Source organism: Trichechus manatus, unplaced genomic scaffold, assembly GCF_000243295.1.
Source record: "Trichechus manatus latirostris isolate Lorelei unplaced genomic scaffold, TriManLat1.0 scaffold00008, whole genome shotgun sequence".
Lineage (NCBI taxonomy): Eukaryota > Metazoa > Chordata > Mammalia > Sirenia > Trichechidae > Trichechus > Trichechus manatus.
Genome location: NW_004443944.1, coordinates 26,704,320 through 26,722,727, shown reverse-complemented (window position 1 = coordinate 26,722,727; position 18,408 = coordinate 26,704,320). Strand labels below are relative to the sequence as shown.

General features: G+C 51.0%; 2 protein-coding genes across 6 annotated transcripts in view; one reads left to right on the top strand and one right to left on the bottom strand.

The window, feature by feature from the left end:
* BLCAP (BLCAP apoptosis inducing factor) overlaps positions 1-17,997 on the bottom strand; it is a 69,313-nt gene extending 51,316 nt beyond the window's left edge. For 2 of the 3 annotated variants that reach the window (XR_002822866.1, XR_002822868.1), the window contains exon 1: positions 17,858-17,944. Coding sequence is in view for 1 of the 3 variants with exons in the window: in XM_004370358.1 (XP_004370415.1) it covers positions 8,767-9,030 (264 nt within the window). In the remaining 2 variants the exon portion in view is untranslated. Of the gene's footprint in view, positions 1-7,259; positions 9,207-17,857 lie in introns of those variants that run through there. The other variant, XM_004370358.1, reaches the window with a different exon arrangement.
* On the top strand, positions 9,203-13,099 carry NNAT (neuronatin). 3 transcript variants are annotated; one of them, XM_023724763.1, is made up of 3 exons: positions 9,203-11,238; positions 12,148-12,223; positions 12,461-13,099. In XM_023724763.1, exons 1-3 carry the CDS (start codon positions 10,906-10,908, stop codon positions 12,685-12,687), a joined length of 636 nt encoding a protein of 211 aa, XP_023580531.1. In that variant the 5' UTR covers positions 9,203-10,905; the 3' UTR covers positions 12,688-13,099. The 3 variants fall into 3 exon arrangements, with proteins under 3 accessions (XP_023580531.1, XP_004370413.2, XP_004370414.2); XM_004370356.2 differs by having other exon boundaries at positions 12,148-12,228; positions 12,461-12,618; XM_004370357.2 differs by lacking the exon at positions 12,148-12,223 and having other exon boundaries at positions 12,461-12,618.
* Positions 17,998-18,408: the final 411 nt, after the last annotated feature.

Sequence of the window (18,408 nt, the reverse complement as noted above, 5' to 3'; positions counted from 1 at the left end):
AATTTTTTCTAGTGAACAGTGAATCCACAAGCAGAGCCCCATTTTTGGATAATATCCCCCCCTACCCCACCGCCCTGTTCCCAACTCTGAGCAACACTATTCCTGGCTAATTATGGCATGATGGCCACAAACTTCTCAGAGAATATGCCACCTAGACAGGGAACTGGAAGCCTAAAGGAAGGTATGACTCCAGGCACAGTAACATGAAATACAGGGCGACATTTGAAGGGTGGAAGCAGAAAGCCTTTCTGGAAGCCCTACCAGCACAGTATATGGACAGATGGTTTATCTACTTTGCCAATATGAATGCTAAATCCAGTTAGCACTCACCAGTCCTGAAGATTTCACCTGATCCTGCAAGGAAACATTACTCAGGGGTAGAAGGAATGGGAGAGCCCAACTCTACCCCTCCCCTACATCGACTTACCTGCATAGACTCTGCCAGAACATTTCCCCATCAGCAGAAAAATTGTCTCAGCAAGTTCCTGCCACATTCATCTTCCAGTGGGCTGTGGCCATCACCGTGATTCCTCCATGTTCCATGATGTGGACTTGACTCAGAGCCTAAGGTCACCATGCCCTGTGTCTGATCATTGCTCTGGACACCAGAGCAACTGAGGGTGATGCTAGAACTGGAAAGGACCTCGAGGATTATCTAGTTCAACTACCTCATTTTCCAGAATGGGAAACTGAGGCCCAGTGAGTGAGTGACTCACAATCACATAGCAAGTGAGTGGAAAGTCATCCTTGCTGGGAGGAATCATCACTGAGACTTTGTCCACCTACTCTTGATCATATAAATATTTGGAGCCCTAAGTTCTAAAAAAAAATTACACAGCAAACTTGTATGTTGTTCAGAGAAGCCACATGTTATGTAAAGGATTTGCTGGATTCAGAGGGAGATAGGCCTAGTTCTGCCTGTTCTAGCTGGGAGACCACTGGGGCTTTGTTCTCCCTTCTAAAAAATGGGAATAATCATCCTTGCTCTGCTTGCTTCAGGGGGATGTTGAGAGAATCCAAAGTGATGGAACTGAACTCACCCTATAGACTGGAGTACCAGTTACCAGTTGCCGTCGAGTCAATTTGGGTAAGTCTATAGGAGTCCTCAAATCTCAACCCCAAATGGGTAATTCTGTGTGTGAGACCCCCCCCCAAAAAAAGAATCCTTGCAAACTATGCAGAACTGTGCCCATAGGGGAGGGGTTGGTCATCTTAGTCCCAACCACCATGTAGACATCAAGTCTGAATACCCTAGAGAGCCCCACCTAATTGGCCAAAGGATGGGACTCTGCCCACTTCTATCATCTATAGCTTAACACTGGTGTTTTCCTCTCTAAGCTGATTTCCTATTTCAGACATCTATTTCACATCAGCAAATATTTATCCAGCACCTCCCAGGTACACCTGTGAGAGCGTGGGGACAGACGAGGTCATTCACCAGTGCTAAGCCTCCAGGTTTGGGTGGGTGTCTGTTGCATGCTTGCTGTCCAAGGCTACCCTCAACCTATCCATCCAATCCACTCCACTCCAGGCATCTTGGGACATGAGCCATCACCTGTCCCTGTTTTCTGTTAGTCTTTCCCTTCTTGATGTCATTTCATTGCTTTTGAGTTTAGAGGGGATCCCCCACTCAGATACTTGCCAAATATTCAATTCCTTCCCCCCCTGGTTTTTAATGAGCTCACATCTCCTATTTGACTTTTTAAAATAGCCAGTCTCTTTCTTCCCTGGCCCCTTCTCTTTTGAACAGTGATGTGTTCCAGTCCCCAAGTCCTATCTAACCCCCAGTAACTTCCCTTGTGCCTCCACCCTAATGGCTCTCTAGCCCTCAGAAGCCCTCCACCTCACTCCTTCCTTTCAATGCAGGGAGGATAAGGATAGTGGTTAAAGTGAGGCTCTGGAGGGCAATGGAATGAGGTGCAAATCCCAGCTCAGCCACTCATCTTGGGTAAGTAGCTTCATCTTTGGAACCTCTACTGTATAGTGAGCATAACCGTGCCAACCTTAGGAAGCTGTGTGAGGTTTCAGGGAGATATTGCTATTAAAATGCTCAGTACAGTGCCTGATCCAGAAAAAGCACTTGTCAAATATTAGCTAAATAATAAAAAAAAAAAAAAGGACAATCCAAACAGGTCACTTCCACTTCTCCATCTCCCTCCTTCCCTTCGTGGTTGGAAGGAGCAATCTGCCTCTCTTACCTCTGCTTCTCCATCTCATTCTCTCCTCTCTCTGTGATGATGTGATGTGTGCCTCTACCACTCAGTTGTCCCCAAGAAGGATGACGATAAGAGCTCCTAACTGGCCAACCCAATGGCCCCTTCTTGGTCCTCTTGTTGGCAGTGGCTGCCGCTGGAGACCTCAAATTCTTTCTCAAAGCCCTCCTCCTTGACCACCCCCCTCCTTTAGGCAATCTCCTTCACTCACATGTGAAAGGAGCCACCTCTTCAGGGAAGGACAGCTAAACTCATCTGGCTGGGTGCTTGGGGCAGCAGAGTCAGAGCACACAGGGGTAGGTGGGAACCAGACAGTGAAACACTTGACTGTTCCATTAACAGAGAGAACTGCATCCTCTGGCCAATGGAGAAGGACAAAAGTTAAGCTAGGAGCCACAGAATGTGACCTTCACTGGTTAGGAAGACCAACTGGTGGCCATTCAACACTGGGTTGAAAGAAACAGGACTGGAAGCAAAGAGACATCTTGTGCAACTGTCCAGTAAGAGATGATTAGATCCAAATTAAAAGGAGGTGAACATGGGAAAGATTAAAAGGTAGACTTCACAGGACTAGGGGCCCTGGTGATACAGTGGTTAAGCATTTGGCTGCTAACCAGAAAGTCACCTGTTCAAATACACCAGCCACTCTTTGGAAACCCTATGGGGCAGTTCTTCTCTCTCCTGTAGGGTCACTATGAGTTGGAATTGACTTGATAGCAATGGGTTAGGTTTTGTTTTTTTTGTTTTTTTGTTTTTTTACTCACAGACTAGAGGTGTGGTATTGCCATGACCAGGGAAAAGGAGGCCCAGTCCAATCCTCCTGGCTCAGAACATTACTCACTGCTGCACACAAAGACTATTAGGAGAACATGGCCATGAGGGTCATTAGTTGCAGTAGCTGTGGTGTGTGTAGTGTGCCTGTGGTGCCTAGTTCCTGACATTCTAGTCAGTAAAAAATGGAACCATATGGCAATCATAAAAAGAGCTCAAAATGCTGAAATAAGAACTGGTTCATGTTTGACCTGTAAGTAAAAACAAACAAAACCAAAAAAACCAACCACCAAAAATTAGCCCCCACACAGCCCAGCCCATCCATGAGCAGTAGCCTACCCCCCCACAGTGCCAGTAAATCACAGCTGAAGAGTCTAGAGTCTGGACTGAGGCTGGGTCTTTCCTCAAAGCAGTCTGAAGGAATGGGGTCATAGGAAGAACTTGAAGCTCAGTCATATGTGCTCACATGGGTGTGTGTTGTAGTAGAGTGGAGTGTGGGGAGAGAGTTCTGAGACTGTAACCCTAAAAAGGATGCTCACAATCTATGATGGAAAAAAATGAGCAATACAGAGGACTAACCAGTTTGTGGTCAGAGCTCAGGAATTAAGGGCCAGCCTGGCCTAGCTGAGAACCCTTGAACTTCAGCAGGCTTTCTGTGAAACAGAGCAGTGGTCTGTGCCCTGTACTCCTGCTCGCTCACCCGCTTGCCAGGGTACAGGCAGGCTCTCAGAAAAGTAGAAATGTCTGGGAAGTCCCACATATGCTGGAGCTGGGGTGGGGGATAGGTGGAGAGAGGGGAAAAGAGGAAACCCTGTCAGCCTACAAGCAAGTTGGGGACCCACCTACATCCAGGTCTTAAAGTGTATCCACCATCTGGCTGGGCCACTCTTGAACTGCATGTGGAACATTACCACAGTGAGGAGCCTAGGCTATGCAGCCTTTTTACAAAGTTCCTCCCTGTCATAACTTTGTTCCAAACATTAGTCTGTAGGTTGGAAAATAATCTGAAGTGTTGCCAAGAGAAAGCTAAGGAGGAAAACTGACTTCCTCTCTTCCTAGGAAAGACTTGGTCACCCAACTACTTAGGGAGTCAAGATTGATTGACTGACTGAACCATCCATCATCCATCCATCCACCCACATGGGCAGTCAACCAGCATGTACTGTGCCAGGCCTGGTCAGGCAGGTTCTGAGCCTGGTCAAGGGACAAAGACCAAGCCCTTGCCCTCAAGTGTTGTGTAGGGCCCTGATGGTCAAGCTAAGGAGTTGGAACAACAGGCCAAACAGGAAGCCACCGAAGGCTTCCTCCCTCATAGACCCTTCCAAGTCTGCCATGGCTCTAAGATTCTCGACAGTTCTGTATTCAAGAGGCTTAAAGTGTATTCTCAATGCAAAAAATCGTGTGATTAAAACACCTGACTGTCTTAACACACTTTCTTCCAACTAATATCTCTAAGACTACAGTAAAAAGGATCAAGTTCACTACAGTTTCACAGAAGATGGCTTTGGCAACATTAAAGACTCCTGTTCCCACTCCCTCCTTGGCTTTTAGATGAGGAAACAGAGGCCTGGAGACAAGAGAGCAGAGGAGAGCAAGGTCAGCCAAGAAATGGGTGGGTATCAGCCCCAGGGTCTTAGCTCTCGTATCCCTGACTCTTCCTTGGAGGGCCACCAACAGTGTGGGGCAGGGGGTTGCCAGAGTGTTGGTAAGCTGCCCAAGTGCAGCCTCTCCACAAGCCATCCAGGAAAAAAGGAAGTGAGAGGTCAGAAGCACCGAGAGGATTAGTCCTTGGAAAAGGGTCATGTCCAGCTTGTATCTGACAAAGCACTCCAAGCACATCCCTGCGCTGGTTCTTCATGGGCAGGAGGCTGGACAGACAGGGATTATCCCTAAGGAAGAAATATCTACAGAGGGTCACTGGACAAGCTGTTGGTCAAGCAGGGATTTGAAACCAGGGCATTGGCCTCCCAGGAAAAAGCTATGCCTTGGGGTTCCTCTCCCTTTCAGGATATCATAATTCCAGATGTAAAAAATAATTCAGGGAATTCACACTAAGGTGCTGACATATGCCCTCCCAAATGATCTCTCATCTAACTCCAATTCAGCCTTGATAACACGGTATTGTAATTATCTGCCTACAAGACTGCCTCAGTGCCCTCCCTCCTGTTGATCTGAACTCAAGGAGGGCAAGGTCTTACTCTGCCTCAGATTCTTAGAGCTTGGCACAGGGCCTGGCAAATACTCCTTGCATGAATGAGTGAGCAAGTTGGATGATCAGATAGCATCCCTAAGAGGCTTGAGCCTCTTAAGGGCCAGTGGTGGGAGGCCATAGAATAAAACTTATGGAGTCTTCGCCTTGAGACAGATGTTATGGTGGGTGTCATGATCTCCATTTTACAGGTGAGGAAACTGAGACTCAAGTGAGGTCACAAAGGCAAGGGCATAAAGTCTAGGGCTCCCTAAAGTCTCACATCTCAGGGTTCTTTGATCCTAGACTGTCCTCTGTATCCACTCCCGTCCAATGTTTGAGTCCCTTTCCCAATATACCAAGAGAAAGACTGTATTTGCTCCAAAGACCACGTTTTCTCTATAAGGAAACTAAGGCCCAGAGCAGGGCAGGGGGCAGTTCCTAAAGAAGCCTGGGCTTAGGCCTCATGGCGTCTTGTGGTTACTGAGCATCATCTGAGCAACCATTTTCACACTGCACCACAGTGACCAATGTTATTGCAGCATGTAACTTTTATAAGCCTGGGTACCCCTACTCTTTTCCAGAAGAAGTATCTACTTTTCACTTTCCTGAAACGCAAGCAATGACCAGGAAGCCAGGGGGTGGGGTGCTGATGGTACTGCCTTGACAAGGCAGAAAGCAGTTGGGTAGACAGAATGCTTAACTGGCAGTCACTTTGGGAGGGGGTAGGCTGCAAGCTCCCTGCTGGAAAGGGCCACAAATCTTTTGGAGGGAGGTCCGTTTGTGACTCCTAAGCAGGCTTGACCTAAGACAGAAAGTTGCTTTCTGAGGGAGAGCAAGATAAGCAATAATCTTGGCTTCATTTATCATCCAGGTGTCTCCACAGGAGAATGGGGCCACAAAAGCCTTATTTGTTTGTTTTGTTTTTGGAATTTGCAATAGTCTGTTTTCTTAAGTCTTCCCACTAGGCTAGAGAATCATGAGTTCCTGGCATGTCAGGCCTGGGTCTTGCCCCTGAAATCCTCAGTAAGCCTAGTATACAAGGTCTCAATGTTTGCTAAACAAACCATCCCTTCCATGTGTATGACTCCTAAGCTTATGAAGATTTTGTGGAACCACAAAATAGAGCCAGAAAAGAAAGATTCAGAGATAAAAGCAAAAAATAGTCAAATAGGAAAAATTCTCTGCAAATGTGATTAAGAGAAGTTTGGTTCTTTGAAAATACCTCTAAAATAGACAAATCTTTGGCAAAGTTTGATGAAGAAAAGAAAAAGCACCAATAAGCAATGCTAGGAATGAAAAAGCGGATAAACCGATAGGGAGATTTAAAAGATTAGGAGAAAACTACACACAGCTTTATGGCAATGAAGTAAAAATCTAGGTAAAGCAGGTGACTTTCTATGAAATTACCAAAGTCCTTTCACAACTGTCATTTCAATAAATTCTCTCACAAGAGACCTGTGCCTTAGACAGGTTGTGCTCCTGTTGTGCTTTCTAGAAGAAAGGAGCAGAGATTCAGAAGTGGACACCCAGTATAGGGTCCTGACAAGCTACCCCGCACTGTCTCAAAGGTCAGGGCCACTGGAGCACGTGCGCATCGATGATATGGAACCATACCACTCTCACTCTTCCAGCCATCGCCCTAAGCCCCCCGGTTGGATGGCCAGCCTTATTTATTTTTCCACTTGAAATGCCATGAGGGGTTTCATTTTATTTTTACTTCAAAAGCAGCACCATAAAAATCCTTGATGATTATAGCTCTAGCTGTCTTAAGTTGTTTGTCAAGAGATCAGTTACTCAAATCTCCTATGGAGGGACATAGTTTCAGGCGGAAAGCCATGGGAGCTGAGAAACACGAATGTCTCATCTCTGAAAACTTTCAGACTCCCTCCTGCTCATCGCCTGGCCTGCCCCCTTCTGCCCCTCCCCCACCCTTACCATCTGCTCTCCAGAGAGTAGATCAAATTTTCAGGCTAACGTACTCTGGCGCCAAGGACTCAGCCTCTCCATGCTACCCACTGCCCCCTACCAACTTAGAAACCCAACACCACGACCCAAACGGACTGTGGCCACATAAAACCACAAAGTAAAGTTTATAAAGCTTTATTAAACATTTCAAACAGCTGGGCAACGAACACACCAGAAATAAAAGCTCCAGAATAGCAGTCCAAATGTTTCACAAGTGTGGCCCCACGGTCCCATTCCCTAGATGGAGTGCCTCCAGTTCTGTCCTTTGCCTGGCCCACCTCCCTCCTCCATCAGGCAAGAAAAGATGGATGGTTCTGACTGGAGGACAATCATGCTGATCCCCAGCAGGCAGGGCCAGGAGAAAGTCTTGTTTGCCAACACTTGTTACTGAAGTGCAGAAAAAGGAAAAAGCAAGTGACAGTCACAAAGTTTTCTTGTGTATTCTTCATAAGGTACAGGCTATGTGCAAAGGAACGAAGAAGCTCCTGTGGCGAGGACGATGGCCATTGCTCTTCTCTGTCTTGTCTGAACCACCTCGGAGTCCAGTGTGCTGGTCACTGTGTAATCCCCATGCTAAATAAAAACTGCAGCGGCACCCACTATAACTAGCTACTGCTAAACCTCAAAATCAGAACATGTTTGATAAAGCTTCATTAAAAGGAATACACACGTTTGTACACACACACATACACACGCACGCACACACACACACAAGGCTCACCAAAAAAATATCCAGAACACCTATCAAGGGGATCATGGCCATTATGCAACACACATGTACTCTCCCATTCACTCAGCTGGGGACTGCTAGATCTATGTGAACACACCACACCTCAATCCTGCAAAGCATGCACGGGAGACACAATGAGGCCCCACTCCTCAGGACAGGCAGGAGGAAGGGCAAGGGAAGTGAGGCTGGGCTGGGAAGTCATGAACCCAGATACCCAGGTGAAAGAGCAACATCTCTCTCTGTTGCTTCTTTCTGAAAAATGAAGTGGAGAAAATAGTGGAGATTTGTGGACAACAAACAGTCAAGACATGTCTCTGTCTAGCCTGCTGATCAGGGGGTAAAAGGGCAAAAAAGCGAGGCTCTCGGGCATCAGCAATCTCTTCAAATTCGAGATAAGTGCAAAAGTGAGCCCTGTCTTAGACAGGTGCTCCCCAAAACAGGAAAGGGGTAGAAGAGAACTAAAGGGAAACCGGAGAGGGATTAAGTAATCAATAACACTGTGGGAAGGGAAGGAAGGAGACCCTGACAAGGAGGGGTCCCAGAGGTGACAATGAGACTGGTATTTTATCTGTCCAGGTCACCCCAGGGCTGTTGACCAGGATGGGCGCAGACTCCTCGCAGGAATGAGGCGAGGGGAGTGGCCATCCCGCCAGCCGGAATCAAGATGGGAACAGACACACAACCACAAGACCACCCACGACTATAGGACTCTACATTAAAAGCACTGGTCAGTGCCATTATTCACATTATAAGGATAAACATCACAGGCCAAAAAGGCGCCGTCAGGAATGTGGCACCCGCAGGGCTGCGGGATTTTAAACTCCAATGCTTTATGACCTATGTCAATGCCTCCCCTCCCGTCTTCTGCTTCCCTTGGAAAGCTAAGTGGCAGGCCATTAGGTGCCCACAACACCAGGGTCGTGCGCCAATTCTGGAAGCGGGGAATCAGAGCAGTGGTACAGGAAACAGTTTCCCCAGCAGCTATAGCAGATGAGGAACAGGGCTGCCAGGAAAACCAAGGCACAAATAGTGCAAGGCTTCCGCTCCAGGAGGAAGCTGAGCAGGTAGAAGCCCATGAACATGGAGTGGCTGAACCACAGGGCGGGATTGAGAGGCTTGGGGATGAGGAGGACGGGCAGCAGCCACTGGAGGCAATACATGATCTCTGCTGGGCAGGGCCTTCGCCAAGGCCACCGGGCACCGCTGCAGGAACCGATCTAATGGGAGCCAGCGGGCGCAGACGGCTGCCCTCCGCTTTCTTCAACCCTCACTCTCCAGGAGCTGAGCCGCTGTGCACTCTGGCTGTCAGCCCGGGATCACCAAGGCAGCAGGGATCCTGAAGAGAAAAGTCAACACAACAGACAAACAGACAAAAAACAGACAGACAGACAAAAAAAAAAAAAAAAAAACAGGAACAGAATGTATACTTATTTGGGAAAACGGATCATGGTTAACAACAGCAAATGTGAATGCCCTTTCCTCCCTGCCCACCCATGGAAGTCTATTCCTCTCCAAGTCACCACGTGGGGAAACCTCCTAGGGTGTCTCTCCTGAGCTTCTCCTGGGGCTCGGCGGGAAGGCTCTGGCACAGTCCGGCACAGTGGACTGGCTTTGCCTGGGCCCTGCCCAACAGAGATCATGTATCGCCTCCTGGGGCTGCGGCCCGTCCTCAAGGGGCCCAGACCCCACAATACCGCCCTAGGGTTGCCACAGGACCACCATGGGCTCCGTGCTGTGTCCCCAAGGGGTAAGGAACAGGTTCGGAATCTAGTCTCTCTCACGGAGGTATGCTCAGGCGGACAAGCAGTGACTTAAAGCAGCTGGAGAGCACTGCGAGCCCCCGAGCGTGACCTCAAAGCAATGGATCCCCGTAGCTCCAGTAAGTGGCAGTGGCAGTGGCAGTACCACCGGATACTTTAAGATGGCAGTCTGGGCTGAACTTGTCTTTCTCAAATAGCCCAGCTTCATTTTGCCAAAACCAGCCAACTTCTTCGAAAGTCAATGTAGAAACAAAAAAACCCACCACGCTACTGTGTCCAAATTGACCACGCCTGGATCTCTTAAATCTCCATCTGCTGCTGGCACTATATAGAACCTCACTTCTATAAGTTTTTAATCAAAATTAATTTTCCATCTACATAAGGGCAAGTGCCAGTTGGCCCCCACGCCAAACAGCTTGCTAGAAAGGTGTTCTTGGCGGGTCACCGGCACGGTGTGCCCGTAGACCGCGCTCTGGTCTTCCCGCACGCCAAGACAGGCGCTCTGCGAGAGACCCGTCTCGCTCGGGAAGAAGAGCTGCGGTAGCCACAATCCTCTGGTGGCGGTAGCGAAACCCAGCTCCACGCTCCAGCCACACAGTGCAAAGGGTAGAAAGAACTGCACTGGCTGAGACAGACGTACCGGAGCCTGGGGGAGTGGGGCAGACAGAGGTTGAAGCGACATGTCCAGCAGAAAACCGTCCCAAAGTGCGGTTCTTATCGCTTCTCCAGAAAGCTCATTCCTTCCGCGCGCACAAAGGGCGCCGATCCCTCCCGCAGGGTAGATACCGTAGATACCCGTAGACTCCCGCTTTTGTGCCCAGAGGGCAGTGCCCTCCCAACAGTCGCTGTTGCTGCTGCCGATCCTAATCTCCTCCCTGCCCTAAAATGTGGCATGCGAGGAATCAGGGAATGGCTACTCAGGGACCTTCGTAAAACAGAGGATGTGGGTTTAAAAAAGATCGAATATTAGGAAAGGGGTGCTGAGCAGGAGCTTGTGTTGTCAAGGCTTCCGGAAGGGGCACCTTTTTGCTTTAAGGGGCAGATGACCCCTCCCCAAGTTTGTCTTTCCCTCCACGCCCAGGGTGGGTTCCGGAGCGGTACTCATCACTAGACCTTGACTTCGTAGGCTGGAGCTGGGGGAGAGGGTGCCCCGTCACCGAGAGGTGTGCACCCTCTACCTTCAACCCATACCCTCCCTGGAGTCCCGGTACCCCTGTATATTTTACACCAAAATTCAAACGCGGGCAGAGCGGAATCTTCTAGAAAGGGGCTAAGATGGAATTCGGGAGGCGGGGGTCGGTGTGGAAAGAGCAAATGGATTATTTTTTCCTCTCCTGGCGAATGAGGAAGGCCCCCGACCACCCCTTCTCATGCGCCCCCCCCAATAAGGCGCATGCGCACTTGGGTGGTGGGTGGATACTTAAGACGCCGCTACAGCGGCTGCGGCAGTGCGCCGAACAGCGGACTCTGAGGGATCAGTGGACCTCGGCGAACCAGCGGCCCGCTCTCGACCACCTATCCACCACTCTTAGAACCATGGCGGCAGTGGCGGCGGCCTCGGCAGAGCTGCTCATCATCGGCTGGTACATCTTCCGCGTGCTGCTACAGGTAAGTGTACCGGGGGTCCAGGTGGGAGAGGGGATCCCGATGCGCGTTCCCTGAACCGGCCCGCCTGCGTCGCGATTGCCGCCTCCCAGACCCATCCTTTCCCAGTTGCCGCGATCCCTTTCCGCCCGAGTGCCCCTGCTGGCACCACGCGCCCCACCCGTTCCCTGCGCCCTCCTAGTCGCGCAGACCCTCCCCAGTGCGCCCGCGGCCGGCCGGGAACAAAGACTCAGGGCGCGGCGGGCGCCCGCCGCGGACGATCGCCGAGGCTCTTAGCGACCGACGCGGTAAGAAAACCCAAACCCGCTACACCCAGACTGTCTCGACCCCAGGCGGGAGGCGGGGCGCTCTGTTTGCAAAACGACTTTACAACTCAAATAGCGAAAAATTTCCACCATCAAAAATTACGCATTGCGGGGAAATTTTCTTAAAAAATAAGAGCTCTTGCGGGTGTGGGGCGAAAAATAAGTTAGAAAAAGGCACTTCTCAGAAAAAAATTAAAAAGTACTTAAGGGAAAAAAAATTAGAAAAAAGTGCCTCACAGAAAAAAAGAGAAAAACGCGCACTGCAGGAAAAATAAATCAGACAAAAGCACATGACAGAAAAATGCATTAGATAAAAAACGCATTGCAGAAAAAAAATAGACAAAGGAGCTAAAAAACGAATTGGACAAAAGTACTTAAAAAAAATTAGAGGAAAAAGCCCTTCGCAGGAAAAATGGAAGAGGAAAAAGCGCTTCCAAAAAAGGAAAAACACTTTACAAAAAAAATAATCAAATAGACGCAAAGCGCTTTGTGTGAAAAAGAAGTAAATCAGAAGAAAGGTAAATCATTTACCCTAGAAGAACCCTTCTCAGGGAGAATTCCCTGCTAAAGGAATCCTTTGCCACAGGAATCGCATATTTCCTTCAAGGTGTTCCTGGAATGCTGCATTTACTGGGTAGGATTCGCTTTTCGAAATCCTCCAGGGACACAGCCCATTGCGAGAAGTGAGGTATACCTAAGTTGTGGGTCCAATCAGCTTGCCGCCATGCAGCCCTCAGCACAGTTGGAAAAGCTCCAGCTGCCCTGACTCGTGGACAAGCTGCGCCCGCGCCCGCCTCTCCGGCCTACATGGGACAGGCGGGCGGGGCAGGGGGCGGGGTGAGGTGGGGGCGGGCAGGGCAGCGCAGCAGACACGCTGCGGGTGCTCTCCACTAAGAGCAGGTCCTGGGTCTCTCACACAGGTGTTCAGGTACTCCCTGCAGAAGCTGGCGTACACGGTGTCGCGGACCGGGCGGCAGGTGCTGGGGGAGCGCCGGCGGGCCCCCAACTGAGGCCCCAGCTCCCAGCCCTGGGCGGCCGTGTCACCAGGTGCTCCTGTGGGTCTCGGCCAGCATGGGAGCCAGTGCCGCGCAGGAATGGGGGGTCCCCCGTGCTCTCTCGCCAGAGGGGCACGTGCCAAGGTCAGTGAGGGGCCGGTAGGCCCCCCGGAGAAGCAGCACCGACAATGACGACGATACCAGATCCCTTCCGAACCCCTACGCACCCCTCCCACTGTGGGGCGGGCAGCGGGAGGATGGGGGGTAGGGGAGCAGACCCCGAGATCTGGGCCTAGGCACCGCATTCTGATCTGGACCAAGTCGGGACAGCGCCATCCGAGCCCCGCAGCCATGGCCATGCCTGAGGCCCCACCATGGAGATCAAGCACAACACACCAGCCAGCAGAATGAACATTCTGACATCACCAGCCGAAGCCCTGAAATCTCGATGCAGAGAAGGCGCCAACTGCGTGCCTGCGTGGCGGGACTGGAGGGCATGGATGAGGGAGGAGGAGGGCGGGCTGAGCTCGCTTGAGAAACAGAGTGGGCCCTCTTGCTGTCCCTTGCCTACGGCATGTGCATTCCGCCTCACTGCCTTTGCTCTTCGATTCCCCATCCCCGCTGCTCCCTACCTCACCCCCTCCCAAGCCCATCCTACCACAAAGAAATGTGTCACTTGATTTGGACCTATTCAACTAGTAAACTAATCCCAGCTTTACTAAAACACCTTCTCCGAGCCCCCAGCCCCTCACTGATCTTGCTTTTCCCTGGTCTCACGCAGTTGTGGTCAATAGTGTGGTAATCGCTAATTGTACTGATTGTTTAAATGTGCATTAGTTGTGTCTCCCCAGCTAGATTGTAAGCTCCTGGAGGACAGGGACCACCTCTACAAAAAATAAAAAACCAGTACCTCCCCCTTCTCGCACAGTGTCCCAGGACCCTGCGGGGTGGTGGAGGCGCACCAAAAAGTTCTGCTGTGACTTCTTTTGCGACTTCAGCACACACTTGTAAGACTGGTCTGATGTGCCACTGTGGAGTAGGCATGCTGCTTGGGGGAAGCAACAAAATGGGAATAAAGTGGGACCCTCATACACCCAGCCCCATCTCAACATTGTCCTGAGATAAAGGACTACTTCCCTCTCTCCAAAGAAAGAAGGGAGGTCATTTTCACTTGTGGTCCACAATACAGGATGACTTCCCCCCTCCCCAAACAGAGGGGTAGGCATTTTCACTTGTGGTCCTGGAATAAGGGTCGGTTTCCCCCTCTCCAAAGAGAAGGGTGGGCATCTTCACTTGTCCTGGAATAAGGGACCACCTCCCCCTCCCCCAAAAGAGGGGTGGGTGCCTTCACTTGTGGTCCCAGAATAAGGGACTGCTTCCCCCCTCCCCAAAGAAAAGGGTGGGCATCTTCACTTGTCCTGGAATAAGGGCCCACTTCCCCTTCCCCCAAAAGAGGGGTGGGTGCCTTCACTTGTGGTCCTGGAATAAGGGACCACATCCCCCTCCCCAAACAGAAATGTAGGTGTCTTCACTTATGATCCTGGGATAAAGGGCCTTGACATATGATCACTTTGGGAAAGATGGGAGGAGGGGAAGAAGGTGGGCTTAGCCCTCAAAATAGGATACTAGGGACAAACAGGGTGATCTGCATTTCAGAGCACAAAGCCTCACTCCAGGTCTCTACTCAGGAGCCCTAAGGAAATGAGCACTGGGCAGGGTGGGCACTAGCTTGGATAAGAAGTATAGGACAAGAGGTGTGGTGTGGCACCCCCTGGCCCCCAGCTCACTCTACAGGCCCCATAACCTCCACCTGGACCACTACAAGGGCATCCTGCCTGGCTTTGCTACTATCCAGGGACTCCCTCTGCCAGCTGCCACCAGGGAATCCTCTTCTGTTCACGTTCCCCATTACTGGGTTCTCTGCTTCTCCCAGCACTTGCCCCCTTATTCTTGGGGACACTTACCAGATCCCTGGCTCAGTGCTCTCTCCTGTCATGTCAGGGTGGGTGGGCAGACCGCTCAGCTCTCAATTTCTTTCTCCCCTCTCCAACTCCTGAGTGAGTCAAGGCTCCTTTTACATGGGGTCAGCTGACTCACCAGATGGCCCTGCCGCCTGTTCAGCCTCATCTTGGCTTTATGTGTCCCTGTCACTACACACCTGTTCCTGGGCCAACACCAAGGAAGAGCCATAAATCTCTCTTCTTGCCACATCCTCAAATCCCTTAGTCACAGTTGTCACAAACATTTCTGGAACACAAAGAATCTTGCTCCCTTGAGCCTGATCATGCTTCCCTCCCCTAAGCAAGCCTCTTAACCTTCTCAACCCAACCAGCAACTTCTAGAGGCACCCACAACTTAAGTTCATCGTCAGAGAATTATGCAGAGAGAGGGCAGACCTTGATTCTGTTCTTGGTTTGCCATCAATGAGCCCAGAGAATCTGGTCAGGGCACCTTCCACCCCCACATCCTCAGTTCTCCTCTATAACGGATCACTAATATCCCCACAAACCCCCAAATACTAGAAACATTCCGCCACTCCAAAGTGACAATCAGGACTCATCAGGGCCGGGGGTGGGGATGTGCAATCTGAGATTCCATCTTCCTTTGGCTGGAGTGGGTGACTCCAGCTGCTACCACAGCCTAAAGATGAGGCAATCTTCTCTCGCCGTAGGGTGACTCATCCCCAGGCAATGCCCAGACCCCCTCCTGTCTGAAGTCCAGGTGTTGGCAGGCCTCAGGCCTGGGTTTCTGAGGTTTTCCACATTAAATCCACAGAATCATGAACACATTCCAATATGTGTGCTCAATGAAGGCTGTCCCTCCCCTCACAGCCTTCAAGGGGTGTGCCTGTGACTCCACTGCCCCAGAGGATCTAACCTCAGCCCAAGTAACAAGGTGGCTGGGTTCAGGGAAGCAGGCGTGAACAGCATGGAAGGGCTCAGCTGCTCTGGGCAGAACACCTCCTGCACCCCTCTCAGAAGGAGTGATCTTGGCAGATGATCTTGGCAAAGCCCAGCTGTGGGGCTTCCTCCATCCATCCATCAGCAGGGCTCTCGCCGTGGCACAGTGAGATGATAGACTTTCAGGCAAGGGCTGTCCTGGTGGCCTACCCCAGTGGGCTTGAGTGTGACAATGTCTACTCCCCACTCACTTCAGTCCTCCACCCCAAACCCCTAATGTTACAGCAGCAAACAAAGCCCACCAGAGAAGAATGAAGGAATGCGTTCACTTTCCGTTCCTGTGCAATGTCTAGAAGTCTGTTGCGAACACACTTTGTAATATTCTTTCTGCAAGCTGTAACATACAATTATTCTAATAGCAACAGGAGGAGTTGAAAATGACTAGTGTTTTATTGCAAAGCCCTTAGTCCACAGCACTAAAGGTCCACTGACCTCCTCTTTCCCCAAACCACCTCCACTACCCCCACAAGACTTTGCCCCACAAGATCAGGGACAGAGCAGATGAATTGTGAGGAGACCGAAATGGTTTTGTGGGACCCCCCAGTAAAGGTGAGATCTTTGAGACTAATGCCCCAGGAAAGATGTTAGTTTCTTAGCCTAACCAGTTGAAGTTAAGCCTGGAGGGTTTAGGGACCACGACTTTCATAGGTGTGGGGTGCTATGTGACCTCCAACTGTAGAGTATGTGGACTGTGATTGAAAAGAGGGATGTTCTAGGGGTGGGGTGGGGAGGCAAGTTTCTTGAGCTTCTGCTATAAGGACAACAACAGCTTATTACATGTGGGTTGGAAGAGGGAGCAGGTTTACTGTGAGCCATTTGCGAGATATCTATTTTCAAATTTGACGTATCTACTCAAGAGCCAGGACCCCAAAGGGAGATTCTGAATTTGCCGTTAGTTTTTCCCCCTACAGATTTTAACGTGTGTGTGCCCACATATGTACAAGACACTAGTCTAACAACAATCTCTTTCCCTGGTCACCTCGAGCTTCCTCCATATGCCCCAGAGACAAGCTGCCACTATCTTCTGTGGGAATGATCTCATTTGCCCTCCCCTCCTCCTGCCCCCTCCCATGGGGCCCATACCCAGCAGGATTCAGATGCCTGAGCAGTCCCAGAGCAGGAAGTCAGAAAGGCAGGCAACACATGGTCCTCAGTATATCACACAGTGACACACTTGAAATGGAATGCATATATTTCAAAGATAGGAGAACAACAAGAAGACAGCCCAGCCCAGATTTCCAGATTCCTCTTGGAAACAACAGATTATAAATAAAAGGTTAAACTGTTTTTGGCAGCAACCTTAGCAAGACCAATTTCAGGTATGGAACTGACCTGGTCACTGGAAACCAACCAGTCCCCCACCCTCAATCTTTTAACAGATTTGCTTGACATTAATTAGTCTCTGATTCAAATAAGCAAAACAAACATGAGCTAACACTTGGCATTAGCGTTTAAACTGGAACCTTTTTTTTTTTGACCCGGCTTTGGTGTTGCTGTCTGGAAGGCTGACGGGATGGTTGGACCATGTCAGGCAGGGCAAACAGAAGCTGTTCCCAACACACCAGTTCCCTGAAAGGGATAAAACACGATCCGAACCTATGAACAAAAAGGCCATTTCTTTCCTAGGGCAGACCCCAGTCACCCACCATTTAGCGTTGGGACACGGAGGCCTGGAAAGAAACTAAAGGTTTGGAGGGAGGAAGGAAGAAACTCTCCCCACCCCCTTCTTCCTTTCCAGGCCACTAGTGTGCCAGGCATTCCGTTCCTTCAGCTGCCCTTGAGGGCCACTCCCCATATATACTGGGGGAAAGGGGACAGGTGTCCAAACTTGATGTAAAGTTGGAGGGAGTAAGACGCGCCCGCGGCTAGAAGCAGGGCGTCAACTTAAAACCCCAGACCTCAAAGCGGGGACCCGGACCGGGAGGTCTTTTCCCCCACTCCCCCGCGCCGCTTCTGATTAAAAAATTGCAGCTGAAGTGGCGGGGACAGAGTGACAGGTCTCTATCAGCAGGAATCCCTGCCAGGGGCCCTCGGACGAAAAGGGGGTCGTCGAGCTCTCCAACCCCGCGCCCCCAGGCTCTACCTGCGCCGTCCCAGAAGCAGGCAGACAAGTGCTGACCTTGGAAGCCAGACGGAGAACCTAGAGTCCGGTTACCTGCTCTGGGGCCGGGAAGGAGCCCCCAAGGCCCAGGCTGAGGCCAAGCTGGGGAATTCCCTGCCGCCGGTAGCCCCCAGGGTGCGCAGAGGGAAAACCCTAGTGAGGAATCCGGCGACGCCTAAGGTGACCCCAAAGGCACAACATGGCGGCACGGCAGCATTGAGGGCCTCTCATCCCACCCCCCGCAGGCCGACGCCAGGGTACCTGCGAGCCCTGCCAAGGCGCCACCGCCACTGTCGCCGTCGCTGCCGCAGCCAACCTCCACCTCAGCTCGCCACCGACGCCGCAGGAAGACGAGGAGACGCCCCCTTCGTCTTCTAGTTGAGCCGGCCGAGGACCCTTCCAGGGCCGGGCTGCCTACAGCAGATGCCTGATTATATGGCCCAAAGTGGGGTTACCCTCGCCAGGTATCATCCCAATATCCACCCCAAACGGCACTTTTAGGACTCATTACGTGCTTGAACAAGATTACGAAGTGCTGAGGTCTTCAAGCCCGAAGAATTTTTAATCAGGCTCATCCTAGGGCAGCTCCAAATCACGGGCCCATGGTCCCCTCATGCATATGCAGCGGATTGTGATCTTTACTCGTTGCGTGGCGGGGGGGCGGGGCTTAATCCCTATGGGTGGTTTCCCTACGACCTGCATGGGTGATCCACGTATTCTGGGAGACCCTCCTTGTGGCTCAGAGTAGGACCCCTCCCTCGCTCTTTCGCCAAGGGGCCAAGGCTCACGGTCGTGGGCGGAAAGATCTGGGT

What these genes read in the sequence shown, in the direction of transcription:
- NNAT (XM_023724763.1), top strand. Translation starts at nt 10,906, where the DNA reads ATGGAATTCGGGAGGCGGGGGTCGGTGTGGAAAGAGCAAATGGATTAT. An exon ending in TCTTCCGCGTGCTGCTACAG is followed by an intron (nt 11,239 to 12,147) that starts GTAAGTGTACCG and finishes ATTTCCTTCAAG; the next exon opens with GTGTTCCTGGAATGCTGCAT. An exon ending in GACACAGCCCATTGCGAGAA is followed by an intron (nt 12,224 to 12,460) that starts GTGAGGTATACC and finishes TCTCTCACACAG; the next exon opens with GTGTTCAGGTACTCCCTGCA.